Source organism: Oryctolagus cuniculus, chromosome 15 (assembly GCF_051225735.1).
Source record: "Oryctolagus cuniculus isolate XC-2025 breed Fujian yellow rabbit chromosome 15, ASM5122573v1, whole genome shotgun sequence".
NCBI lineage: Eukaryota > Metazoa > Chordata > Mammalia > Lagomorpha > Leporidae > Oryctolagus > Oryctolagus cuniculus.
Window position 1 is genome coordinate 47,056,275 of NC_142881.1, and position 14,556 is coordinate 47,070,830.

Below are 14,556 nucleotides of genomic sequence, written 5' to 3' on the forward strand. Positions count from 1 at the left end.
TGAAAGTACTAATGTTCTTTTTTTGCCATTACATTCTAAATGAAACAGTTAGTAAGTAATATTGACTATATATATTAGCTTGTAAAACACCCAAAGAAATGCAAATATTCAGGATTATTATCATGCAGAGAAAGCAACACAGTTACTCTAAAAACTTAAATTTTACCTATCAAAATAAAGAACATACTATGCAATAGAGTAAGTGAAAAGGCAGACATGGAAAGACATTTAAAATATGTCATGGTTAAAAAAATTGCACAACAGTGTGATCTATGCATGATTTTATTTTGTCTAAAATGTTTTTAGCTATGCATTATATACTGTATTCAAAAACCTTATATATATGATTAAATATGTATATTCTATATTTATACTGCTTTAATGAGTCCTATTTAAAGGAGCAATTAAGAAGTTTCGGGAACAACCAAATTCATTGAAAATTACTTAATTATGTTCTAAAACAATCATATTTATTCTTATAAATAAAATACACTCAAATTAAGCCATGACATTATACTATATTCACAGAAAGCAAATGTGAACAAGAGGAAATATTCTACATTAATCTTAGAAATAGGGATTCAAAGAACAAGGACTTTTACAAACATTTCTGTTGATTCAGGGGAGAGAGTGTTTCCCACGAATTAGAGTATCACAGTCCATGAGACTGGAGAATTGTTGTAACAATGCGTTATGTCACAGTCTGTGATAGCCTGGATACAAACTATTCAGATACTTTAACTTCCTTTGCAATATTATTATGTTTATTCAACCATGTCTTCTTAAAAATATAAAGGAGGGCAATATCTTACTCAAAAACACAATTTTGGTGCATTGGGTCATTATTTTTCTTGATAATGAAATCATCTGTGTTGTGACTAAATAAGTATTTTCTAAGTTTAATTTGTATAGGTTAGTAGTAATCTTCTTCAGGACCTTTGCTGGATGTACAGATAAAAATGATGCGTCCAGGCACTTACAGTGTGTCAGAACTCAGGAAAAGGTTATATTCCTAACTGATGTGTATGTGGCACAGGCACTCACCCCAGCAGTTACTTTGCTGGTTCAGATGCCTCTTGCCAGATCAGAGAATATGGGTTCAACGTCTAGCTTTGGCACTGGACTGCAGCATCCTGCTAATGCAGACCCTGAGAATCAGGGGTGACAACTCTTGCCATTCATATGAGATACATGCAGCAAGTTCCTGGCTCCTGGACTTGGCCTGACCTCATCTTATCCACTGTGAGTACTGGAGGAATGAACCAGTGGATGGAAGTTTCTGTCTGTCTGTCTGTATGTATGTCTACCTATCTGGCTATCTCAAATATACGCAAACACAATATATACACATATTCACACTCTAACTAGCACACATCCCATTAAAAATACTTTCATTTTTGGACTCAAATTCCCTCATGTTGTGAGTATGTTTTAATATTTTGTCAATAACACATATTCAAACAGAGTATGTGAAAATGTAGAAGAAAAATATTAATAATAAAAATAAAACCTACTGATTTCTTCTCATCATTCTCTTTTCCTTATTCAATCATGGGGATTCAAACTCAAAACATATAATATATTTTTCCTAGATGCAATTTCACAGGATGAAAAGCAGCAGAAGATGGTCTGAGTACTAAGTCCTCTGCTATCCAGTGTGAAATGCAGAGGGAGCTCCAGGATCCTGGTTTCAGTCTAGCCCAGGCTTTTTGTGGCCATGTCTTCCATTTTGGATGGAAGATCTCTTTGTCTCTCTCTTCCTTTCTGCTTATAATCTTGCCTTTCAATTAAACAAATAAATCTTTTTTAAAAAAAGAATCAATTTCATCTGGATAATATTATAATATTCCATATCAGAAGAAAATATGTATTAAGTAAACAGCATCTAGTCGTCTCCTTTCTAGCTCCCTTATGCTTAAATAAGAAAATGCATGGAAAAACATTAGGAACTACTCTAAAATGTAAGTGTAGAGGGATAGTATTCCTTTAGATTAAATAAAAACTCAAGCTGTTTTTAATAGGATAATTTAACAATTGTCTCCTTCATTACCATGTATGTAAATCCATTTTAACTATCATAATCGGCAAATGCAATTAGTGCATTCATTATGACAAGCATGTTTTTCACTTTCTCTCCCATATTTCTGCTGCTCCTACTCATCATCACCATCTTCCTTCAACTCAGTCAGACTTCTGTACACCCAAGCATTTGAACTAGAAAATGTATCAATGTAGTCATATCACATATTCCAGTTTAGTTCTCTTTTTTGTTAGCCATGATTTGCCTAGGTCTGATTTCATCTTGGTGTAGTATGGACTTACAATTTACATGGATTTTAAAACAAGGGAACTATGAAAACCATTTTCAGTGACATAACTGAACAGCTGTATAAAACTAGTATCAAAGTGTCCCTAAATGAAGGCGTTCTGAAAGAACTTAAGTCCTGGTGGGCCAAGGGAAGGGGAGACCTTAGGAAACACAATGTGTTATTACTTCTAGGGCACATTGAAGGAGACAAGTATGAAAAAAATACAAAAAGGCACACACAGCTAAGATAATATAGAATTTACAGCTATAGAAAATGCTGTAAAATCAGTTTTATCTGCCACATTCTCCATACTGCCCATTGTTCTGTGAATTGAGGCATTAAGGGTTAAGAAGGATTTAGGGCAGTTCTTTAAGGGTCAACCCCACTGTTCACTATCTGGTGTGAATGTCCAGTTAGCAGTGCTTCTGGAAGTTGGCCATTCAATGACCAATTATGGTCTAATAATCTTACACTGGAGCTATGCAAGGACATCTATAAAAGCCCCAGAGCATTAATGAACTTAGGAAGGAAACCAGTTGCATTAGAGATTGAACCAGGAGTGATTTCCTCTTTCAACAGAAATTTCATTGGTAAAATGTACTTGGCTGATGGATATCTTAGGTATGAAATGATAGGAAATTCTCAATGTGAATCTTAAATATGAATAAAAATAAAATGCTTTATGACAAAGAGAAATACCAACACACTGACTTGTCATATACTTCTGGAGCACAATTTAAAATAAAATTAATTTTTAAAAAATTAGTTTTAATTTTACTTATTTTCAAGACAGAGAGACAGAGAGGGAAAGAGATTTTCTGTCTGCTGGTTCACTCCCCAAATGCTGGCAATAGTCTAGGCTGGGCCAAGCTAAAGTCAAGATTATGGAACTAATCCAGTCTCCCTCATGGATGGTAGCTGAGCCATCACTTGCTCCCTCCCCTGGTGCATATTAGCAGAAAGTTGAAATGAAAAACAGAGCTGCGACTCAAATCCTGGGGCTCTCACAGAGGATGCAAATTTCCCAAGTGGCCTCTTATCCAGTGCACCCAATGCCCAATCTATAGAAAAAAGTAATTGTAAAAAAAAAAAAAAAAAAAAAAAAGGAAAAAGAAAATTGTAACTGCGGTATTGAGCATCATATAATTCATTTTTAATGTAGGTTTATTTGTTTTTATCCACAGTAAAAGCAGAGAGAGACAGGCAGACAGACAAATCTTTCATTCACTGGTTAACTCCCCAAATGTTCACAAGAGTTAGGACTGGGTGATTCCAAAGCCAGAGCGAGAAACTCCATCCTGGTCTACTGTACGGGTGGCAGGGAACAAAGCTCTGCAGGCATCATCTGCTCTTTCCCAGATTCATTACTAAGGAGCAGGATTGGAAATGGAGCAGCCAGAACTTGAACTAGCACTCTAATGTGGAATGTAGGCATCTCACAAGCCACAGCTTAACCTGTGATGCCACCACTGGCTCCTCTAAAATGCTATTATTTTTTAAAGATTTATTTATTTAACTTGAAAGGCAGAGTTACAGAGAGTTCACTACCCAAATGGCCGCATCCACCACAGCTGGGCCAGAACGAAGCCAGGAGCTTCTTTAAGGTATTCTCAACGGGTGCAGGGGCCCAAGCATTTGAGCCATTCTCTGCTCCTTTCTTGGGTGCACTAACAGGGAGCTGGATCAGAAGCGGAGTGACTCAAATTAGCACCCATATAGGCTGCTACTGCTAAAGGAGGCAGCTTATCCTGCTGCACCACAGCACCAGCCCATAAAACACAATCGTTTAATATAAATTGAAGCTTTAAAAAAATCCATTGCTTTAAAGCAGCAGGTTGAAAAAAAATAGGGAAATTATTAAAACATTAGATTCTCAGCAAATGCATGATACTTTCTGCAACACTATTTTTTTTATTACTGTTCAATTTTCTAGACTGGATATATACAATATCCAGGAATGATAAAGGCGTAAACATCAAAGTCAGAAGAACTTGAAGTAGACACTGCTAATTAGCAGGACTGTTCAAAGGATTAAGCTAGCAACTTTTTGAAAATTGTTATTATTTTGAAGTATTCTACAAATCCCAAAAGAGCTCTATCTCCCTCAGATCACTGAGGATTGAGAATGACTTTGTATCTGTAAAAGTTGAATACTATTTTGTCAAGTCATATGAACGTGTCTATTTTTAGAATAATCAGTTTAGCCAAGCATTTCACAAAAGAAATTCACATTCTTTGATGCCATTCAGAGTAACTAGAGAACAGGGTACAGAGGTGAGGAAGGGGAGCAAATAGTTGCTGTGTGTGCCATGAATGTTGAATAGATTTTAAGTAAAAACATTGAAAAGTTAAAAAAAAGTGAGAGGGCAGTGCCATGGCACAGTAGGTTAATCTTCTGCCTGCAGCGCCAGCATCCCATATGAGCACTGGTTCTAGTCCCGGCTGCTCCTCTTCCAATCCAAATCTCTGCTATGGACTGGGAAAGCAGAAGATGACCCAAGTTCTTGGGCCCCTGCACCCACATGGGAGACCTAAAAGAAGCACCTGGCTCCTGGCTTCGGATTGGCGAAGCTCTGGCCATTGCGGCCATTTAGGGAGTGAACCAATAGACGGAAGATCTTTCTCTCTGTCTCTCCTTCTCACTGTCTGTAACTCTACCTCTCAAATAAATAAATAAAATATTTTTTTAAAAAAGGAGTGAAACCACATTTTCTTGAATACTAAATTTCTAGGTTGGAAATTTTATACATTTTTAATTATATTAAGCTTAGGTAGATGATAGATATATTGAGAGATGATAGAAATGGGTATATTAAATTGTATTATAACATATCAAAATATTGAAATATCTAAGACAGGCATATTTGGGCTACTATAGACATTAATGCATTGTAAGGATGATAAGAAGCCTGAAGACAAAAGCATCTTTCTAAAGTGTCTGAGTTACTATTAGGGAATGACTTAATAAGCAAGATACTGATTCTTTTACACTGTTTTAACACTTTCTAAATAAAACTGTACAGAATACATTAAACTCTAGAGTAATGGGAATTTTTGGCATTTGTATTGCTAGCTTTATTATCTATAGATTTATTTAATTTTAAAGTTTCATCATTTGAAGGAAAGATAGAGAATGAGATTGATTTTCCATCCACTGGCTCATTCCCCAAATGTCTTCAACAGCCAGGGCCTGTCCAGACCAAAGTCAGGAACTAGGAACATCATCTGGATCTCCCACAGTGATGTCAGGGAACCAAGCACTTGACACATCATCTTCTACCTCGCAGGATGCTTTACTGGAAAGTTGCATAGGAAGCAGAGGAGCCAGAACTTGTAGCACCCACTCTGCTAAGAATTCAGGTATCACAAGAAGCTGCTAAACTCACTGTGCCAAAATGACAACCCCTGGTGACTTTATTTTAAATGTTTTTATTTATTCAAGAGTTATTAAACAGAATTTAATATTTTTCAAAGCTTCTAAGCGTTCTCTTAGTGAGAGAGTTCAAACGGAAGTCTTGCCTCAGATCTTTGACTATACTGTGATCGTTACTGAGAAACAAAGTACACCTACTATCACTTTTGTAAGCTTGCTGTAGTTAAGTTAAACCACCGTGCAGAACTACTAACCTTTAAACAAGAAATACAAATTAGCATTATTCATTCCTGTAGTGTGCTTCATTTTCAATTCAATAACAGAAACTCTGGGCTAGCTCTAAAGGTCAAACTAAACCAGCCTTACCATCATCATACTGGCCCACACAGATTGGGAAGAGACAGCCAAGAATGAACGCTGAAGCCAAACGTTTCCAGAGACAAAACTGTTGAAACATCTTCTGTCAAAATCCACTCAAGGATGATCTGAAATAACAAGAGGGAGAAAGAAACATTTGACATGTTCATTAATCTATTATAGGTAAACACAACTGTCACATCACAGAAAGGCCTTAACGACTTCACAGTTAATTACCTGTGCCTCTCCATCTATTAACAAAGCACCTCACTTGTTTAATGCACTGGAACTCTTCATCAGCATGATTTTGCAGTCAAGCAATCTCTAAGGAAAAGCATCTTTTTCTGCTTTTTAATTTACAAGCAAGAAGGGAACATATTGTTTATATCAAAGTATATGGTCTTTAAAATGAAGATCTTGTGGGTAAACCCAATATTCATCAGTTTACATTACAGAGTTTAACTTCTCTATATCATCATTCAACTGTGAAGTATCAATTGCTCTACAAAAATTAAAGGTGGTAAACCAGTTAATATTCCACACAAGTGTTTAAATGGAAATTTGTCTTACAGAACTATATATAAAAAAATCATTAAAAACATAATTTCTGGGCCAGCATTGTGGCACAGTGAGTAAAGCCGCTGCCTGGAATGCTGGAATCCCATATACGTTGTGGTTCGTGTCCTGGTTGCTCCACCTTCAGTCCAGCTGAATGCTAATGTGCCTGCAAAAGCACCTAGGGATGGCCCAAATGCTTGGGCCCCTGCACCCCCATGGGAAACCCAGAAGAAGCTCCTGGCTCCTCGCGTCAACCCAGCCCAGACCAATTGTTACTGCCGTTTGAGGACTGAACCACAGATGGAAGATCTTTCTCTCTGTTTCTCTCTGTCCCTATCTCTCACTTTGACTTACAAACAAATAAATAAATCTTTTTTTGAAAAGTAATTTCATACTAATAGCACGATAAGGTAGTAACTATACCAAGGAAGACTAAGGATAAGCTATCAATTTCTACCACATCTGTCTCTCTAAGGATTTGGAAGAATCTCATTTCAATTCCTTTGTTTTACATTGCAACCTCTTAGTAACTGAAAAAAAAAAAAAAGTAAAAAATAAATAAAAAGCAAACTGATTGAGAAGTCAGCAGACAGTAAGCATGCCAGAAAGTCTTACTGAAAGAATGATGTGCTCAATTTCAAATTGAAAAAATCATTCACACAAAATTGCTCAAACACCCCTGATTACCAATCAGGCAGAATGGTAACGGTAATGGGATGGGAACTGTGTTTCGCTAATTCAGAGGTTCCAAACTCAAATGTCCACGGATGACAAGCAGACAAAGGAAACAAGGGGGTGAGTCTGCAGAGACAATGAGGATGGTGGAGGCCTTGGGAAACCAGAGCACAGGGCTTGCCTAATGAGACCAGCTGGTGTTCAACTTCTGTCAATGATTATCATGTGGCAATGCAAACCAGTACCACCAGGTCTGCCTGTGTTCCAGGAAGAGGCCGAAATCCAAATTTTCTGTGATTGCCCAATGTTTAGATGATTGTGAAATCCTCTTTATAAGACTAAATGCTTTTGGCAGGTCATTTCATTGTCTGAGGTCTTCCAGTTTCCTACTTCTGCCCAGGATTCTCTTCACTGGACAATGCGTGCATAGGTTCATTAGAGGATACAAATGAACTATTTAAATCCTGCTGTTATCTACATTTTATTTCATCCAATTTTGTTTATTTTTGGGTATTTTAAAATTTTTATTTTACAGTAACATATATATTATCTCAAAATGATATTAAAAGCCCCAAGTTTTTTTGTTTGTTTGTTTGCTGAAAAGATACATACTTCTTCAATTTAAAGATCATTACCTAGTCATTCACATTTTAATACGAAATATATTCCCTTTTTGTTTCTTTACATAAAGGGTAAAGGGAGCCTTCTGGGTATCTGGTTCTCCCACATTTTTTTTTTCACAACATATTTAGCTCTAGCTCTCATATCTTCTATGCACAAAGAAGAGTCTAGCATTGGATGCCAAGAGAACCTAACAAACCGTACTTCCCTGTAAGAAAAAAAGACAATAAACTTGGCCAGTACTGGTGGTTATGTAGAACAAGGGATAAGATAGTGGCTTCTTATGTTTCAAGTTCATCAATGTAGTAGTTTTAAAACTTAAAAATTCAACACCATCTGTTTCTCACATTCTGAATCATTAAGATGGACTTTAGATACTGTCTACGTTGTAAGATTATTCTGAGCATTAAACAGTGAAATGAGTATAAATATATGCTTAGATCAGCATCTTAAGTTGAGTGAGTACTCTGTGGAAAACACTTTGAGTATTTTTAACTCAGCAGCTGTGGATTCTTATAAGTACTAAAATAATCTTATGATTTGATTATTATCTACAGCCCTTGTCTATACTCCTGTGGAACAGTGGTCTTTCTACTTTTTATCTGTTGAATATTAGGGTTAGTGTGCACTAAGCCTGTGATTATAAAGTAAACTTAAATCAAGTTTTTGTGAAAATTGAAGAACAAAAGAGGAAAAATAAGGAGGGAACTTGAGGGAGGGAGTGAGGGGAGGAGGGAAGTTCAGTTATCTATTTGGAATGCATCTTTGAAATACATGAAATCTGTTCTCTTTATATTCATAAAAATTTAATAAATAAATATCTCCTCAATTTGTCTTAGCAAGACCTCTAAGGTAAATATTATTGTCCCCATTTTATGGAGGAAAGTGTAACCCCACAAAGGGAAAGTCCCTAGCTCAACATTTCAAACTGGAGAGTGGTGGAACAGGGTCCACAGTTTGTGAACTTGAAACATTTGCCCATTCCATCCGAGACAAGGAGAGGGAATTTCCCAGAGAACACATGGCTCCGATGGTGCTCAGCACCGTGCAGGCCTAGAATGGCCCGCTGCATTCCCCCACTTAAACGATAAGGGCTTAATACTCCATTCCCATCTCCAAAGGGCTATAACCCTACCAACATGCACAGTCAGCTCCATGTTTTCTCTGTCAAATATGACAACATTAGGAAACAAAAAAGAGAGTGAAAATATGAACAGAAATCAGTTCAAAAAATATTTATTAAAAATGTTTTAAAGGAAAAGTAGCCTGTGAGCAAAGGACAATGTACACACTTGTGTTCCTATGTGGCTATGTAATTTCCCAACCTGATTTCCCGCTGACTGGCTGGTTTTGAGTTTTATGCTCTCACAAATGACACTGCTTTGTTTCATTTATAACTCAAACCAATTTCGTTTCATTTAACAGCCTTCAAGATGGAAAACAACCCTACGGACCATAATTTCAAAATCATTGCTGCCACTGTGGTACTATCCCTCCAGAAATAGAACTTTTGAATGAGTAATCTTAGACATTTTTATTAGTGGATCATTGTACTTTGGAAAACATCACAATAAAAAACTTGGCTAAAAACTATTTAGGGTACATATAATGCTTACTACCTGACTAATTAAGATAATTCTGGGGAATATGATAACTTATTTGTTTTTGAATAATAAGAAGATGATAGCTTCTGTAACTTTTTTTTTTACTGCTTCATGTATATTTGCTTTGTTTCAAAAAGTAATTTTAACCACCTAAGTTGACTTAATTCTCATGGAAACCCAGAGTATGTAGTCACCATTAAAAAGTGGCACTCAAAATACAGAACACATATTGAGTTAATAAGAGAACTAAGGTTTCTAAGTGAAGCTATGTCCAAGAAAGCGGATGTGTTGCTCTAATCAAGACCACAGGTACAGGGGCTGGCGCTGTGGCACAGTGGGTTAAAGCCCCAGCCTGCCCATCCCATATGGGTGCTGGTTGGAGTCCCAGCTGCTCCATTTCTGATCCAGTTCTCTACTATGGCCTGAGAAAGCAGTAGAAGATGGCCCAGGTCCTTGGGCCCTGTACCCACATGGGAAACCTGGAAGAAGCTCCTTGCTCCTGGCTTTGGATTGGCTCAGCTCCAGCCATTGTGGCCAATTGGGGAGTGAACCAGCGGCTGAAAGACATCTCTCTCTCTCTGTTGCTGTCTCTAACTCTCTCTGTAACTTTTTCAAAAAATTACAATAAATATTTAAATAAAAAGACTATAAGGCTCAGCAGGTAGAGAACGTTCATGGAATGAATAAATTGGCAGCTTACTTTACAGTGGAACTTCTGTGATCAAATAAGTTAGATCAGATAAAATGCTTCAGGCAAGAGACTTTCCTTTGCTAGTTTTACAATCTCTAGAAATGTAAGAAAATGCCATATAGGATTTGAAACACAGATCTTGCTAAATGATTGTAGGTAAACAAAAGGCCTATTAAGTGATATCTGTAATGCAGTATTGCACCTCCATCATAAATCCCATTCAAACCCTTGTCAAAGTACAAATGTCTTCCTCTAGAACTCCATGACAAGTGGTTTTAGGTGTTTTAGGCTCAAACAAATCTAAAGCATACTCATTTTGAAGGAACGTGGATGACTCGTAAATAAGTTGACCATACTTGTTTTTACGAGGTAATGTGATATAATAAATATGGTTTTGCAATAGTAATTTGAAAATTCTGTACTATTTTGATGTCAAAATATTGGAGAAAATGTTGGCTTCTCAATTATGTGATAATCTTACCTGTAAGTATTTTGAACTTCATCTTTGTTTGTAAGGATATATCATTATTAGTACTCAAGACACAATATGCTGATTTTTTTTTATAAACTACTACAAAGCACCTGGAAGGCACATTTGACCCTGCAAATTTAATTATCTATTTATTTATTATTTTATTTATTTGAAAGGTAGAGTTACAGAGAAGAAGAGAGAGAGAAAAAGGTCTTTCATTTGCTGGTTCACTCTCTAAATGGCTGCAACGGCAGGAGCTGGGCCAATCTGAAGCCAGGAGCAAGGAGCTTTCTCTGGGTCTGCTACACAGGTCCAGCAGCCCAAGGACTTGCGCCATCTTCTACTGCCCTCCCGGGCCATAGCAGAGAGCTGGATCAGAGTGGAGCAGCCAGGATTTGAACTAGTGGCCATATGGGAAGCCAGCACTGCAGGCAGCGGCTTTACCGACTATGCCAAAGCGCTGGACCCAATATACTAATTTTTAAGTTCACTTCACTTTCATTCCTTATAAGATAAAGCTCATATTCCTTTCTCTGTACTCAGGGTCTGCAAAAACTCATTTATTCAACAGAGACAAATATAGTGTCCACTGTGAACCACTCAATTTTCTAGGCAGCTGGAAAAAATCAGGGAACAAAACAGACTCACTTCTCTATTATCATAGTTTTTATATTCCAGTGAAATAAACAGTAAATACAAATAAAATATATAACATGTTTTATAATGTAGTAAATTATGTGAAACTACTAGCTAGCATTTTCAAAAATTTGTAGTGATTTATACTTAATTCTGATTCAATAAATGAAATAAGATTGCACAAAAAACTAACATGATTTCTGATAACAAAACTGAAGGAGAAATTTACAATGAAAGCAGAGCGATTTCAACAACCCTGGCTGAGAGCACCCTTGATGATATCTTTTGCCCTTGAGTACAGATTTCTGTGCATCTCTTGGAAGGAAAATAAAGGTATTTCACTCCCTTTGACTCCCTTTCACTTTCAGGTATAAATCCAGTGGCAGGCGATGCACAAAGCTCTTCTCTCTACACATGCATCCCTGCATTAGGGATGGTTGTGTAACACATCATTAAAGCAGCCAAGGCTGACACCACAACCATTTTCCCTTGCACACATTTTTGTAAAATTAATGTGTTTATTTAGTCTCTTTTTACCTACCTGCCTGCTATATTTAAAAAAAATTACTGAGGGCCGGCACTGTGGCGTAGTAGGCTAAGCCTCCACCTGCAGCACAGGTTCCTCTTCCAATCTAGCTCTCTGCTATGGCCTGGGAAGACTGTAGAAGATGATCCAAGCACTTGGGCCCCTGCACCCATGTGGGAGACCCAGAAGAAGCTCCTGGCTCCTGGATTTGGATCTGCCCAGCTTCAGACACTGCAACCGTTTGGGGAGTGATCAAGAGGATAGAAGACAGTCCTCTATCTGTAATTCTACCTCTCAAATAAATAAAATATTTTTATATCAATTTTCTTGAGAGGTCCAGGTTTGGAAAACACTGTCAGCATTGTGATGGAAAAATCTCATGCTAGCATTGCATCAGGAAACAAGCTGGGGTCCTACAGTGAAGTGTCAGTACCTGTTCAGCCTGCCCTTCCACAATTGTGTAGTCATAATCCTGACACCACTGATACCCACCAAATTCCAGATTGAGCAATCAAGATAATACATATCTCCATTCCCTATTCCTTGGGAGAAACATATGAAACTGACATTCCAGAATAGACCAAACTTCATTTCAATGTAACCAGAACTATCTAATTGAAAATATGAGGTGGTTGGCTTTGTGGCCCAGTGGGTTAAAGCCCTGACCTGAAGTGCTGACATCCCATATGGGTGCCAATTCAAGTCTCAGCTGCTCCACTTCCGATTCAGCTCTCTGCTATGGCCTGGGATAGCATTGAAGATGGCCAAGGTCCTTGGGCCCCTGCACCCATGTGGGAGACCCGGAAGAAGCTTCTGGCTCCTGGCTTTGGATCCGCATAGCTCTGGCCATTGCAGCCACCTGGGGAGTGAACCAACAGATGGAAGACCTCTCTCTCTGTCTCCCCCTCTCTCTGTAACTCTGCATTTCAAATAAATAAAATAAATCTTTTTTAAAAAAAGAAAATATGAGGTTTTTCAGTCACCATATCTTATAGCAGTAAATATGAATGTGTTTATCTCAGTGGCTGGAAACGTCACTTCTATTTCAGCATAGTTGGTAACATCAATAATGACTTCACTGCCTCACAGAATAATTATCTATCTTAAACATGGCATGAAAAATAATCTTTTTAAATATGTTATTATGGAAACTCTAGGAAAAGAACACTTCAGAGATTCTTTTAGATACATTCATGCTTTCTAGATCACTTTCTATTTTTGCCTTCATATGCTTTATAAATACTTATATTATTTATTCACAGGGAAATATACTTCACTGATACATAATTATATATACATTTTATCTACAACTTTACATATGTATACATACAATTTATGTTAAGAAATAAATGCATATTCTATTTAAATGTGTACTATGAATAAACACTGGGATCATCTTTCACTTGATTTATTTATATTTTTTATGAGAGTAAAAATAGAGTGAATGAAACTACATTCATCTCCCATTGCCCCTCTTCTTATTCTAATGCATTCAGAGATAATACATTTTCTAGACTTTGCATTTCACATTGTATGTAGGCTAAGTAGGGGTCTTAAAGTTGTATAATACATGAATGCACATGCAGAAGTTACATACTACATGCATAATTTTTAATCAGCTTTGTAGTGTTTTCAGAAAATTATTTATTTGAAAGGAAAGGTGTCACAGTGAGAGAAAGGCAAAGACAGTGAAAAAGAGATTCTCTACACACTGATTCACTTTCCTAACAACCACCAGCAGTCCTGGCTGGCTGAAGCCATCAGCCAAGAATTCCAATTGGGTCTCCCACATAGGTGGTAGGAACCCAGGTGTTTCTACCATCACCTGCTGCCTTCCAGGTGTATTTGCAAGAGACTGAATTCTAAATGTAGCAACTGGAACAACCAAGCACTTCAATAATGGCTGCAGGGGTCCAAAGCTGTGGTTTAACCTGCTGCACCACAATGTCAACCCCTGTAATGGTTATTTTAACCTTATGTTCTCAACACATTGACCTGGAATATTTTCATTTCTTATAATTTAAACTTATAAAATTCTGTCAAGAACTAAATCTGTACATTTGGTGCTTATAAAAAATGAGGCAAAAGATGAAGGTGTTTTTGTGCCTGTGTTGTGGTCTACAAGTAAAGCTGCCACCTTCCATGCCAGCATCCCATTTGGACACCTAAACCTGTCCCTGTTGCACCACTTCCTATCCAGCTCTTTACCAATGGCCTGGGAAAAACAGAGGAAGATGGCACAAGTGTTTGTACCCATTCCACCCAGCTGGGAGACCCAGAAGAAGCTCTTGGCTTGTGGCATTGGCTTGGCACAGCCCTGGCGGTATGGCCATTTGGGGAGTAAACCAGTAGATGGAAGACCTGTCTCTCCTTGTCTCTCCTCTGTAAATATTCCTTTCAAATAAACAAATATTTAAAAATAAAGAGGAATATTTTGAGTAAGGTAGATGCTACTATTATTAAAATCTTGAAACATAATTTACTAACTTTCATAATCAAACAGTAGATTGGTCTGTTTAAACTTCATTTTCATTTTTATTATTTGTGATAAGAAATTATATGTAGAATGTATAGTCTAGGACATTCACAAAAACATCATCTCAAATATAGTACTAAAATATTAGTCTATCAGGGAAAGACGCTCAGAAAAATAAGCATTTTATAAATATTTCCAAGCTCGGTTTTGATGCAATTATTTGAAGCTGTAATCCTTTATTTTACAAAACAGAATAAG

General features: G+C 37.1%; 1 protein-coding gene across 5 annotated transcripts in view; it reads right to left on the bottom strand.

Moving 5' to 3' along the window:
* PCDH15 (protocadherin related 15) overlaps nt 1–14,556 on the bottom strand; it is a 1,661,037-nt gene that overhangs the window by 742,465 nt on the left and 904,016 nt on the right. For all 5 annotated transcript variants that reach the window (XM_089314076.1, XM_089314072.1, XM_089314075.1 and 2 more), the window contains one exon: nt 6,049–6,167. In XM_089314076.1, coding sequence (XP_089170202.1) covers nt 6,049–6,139 — 91 coding nt within the window. In that variant the 5' untranslated portion in view covers nt 6,140–6,167. The remainder of the gene's footprint in view (nt 1–6,048; nt 6,168–14,556) is intronic.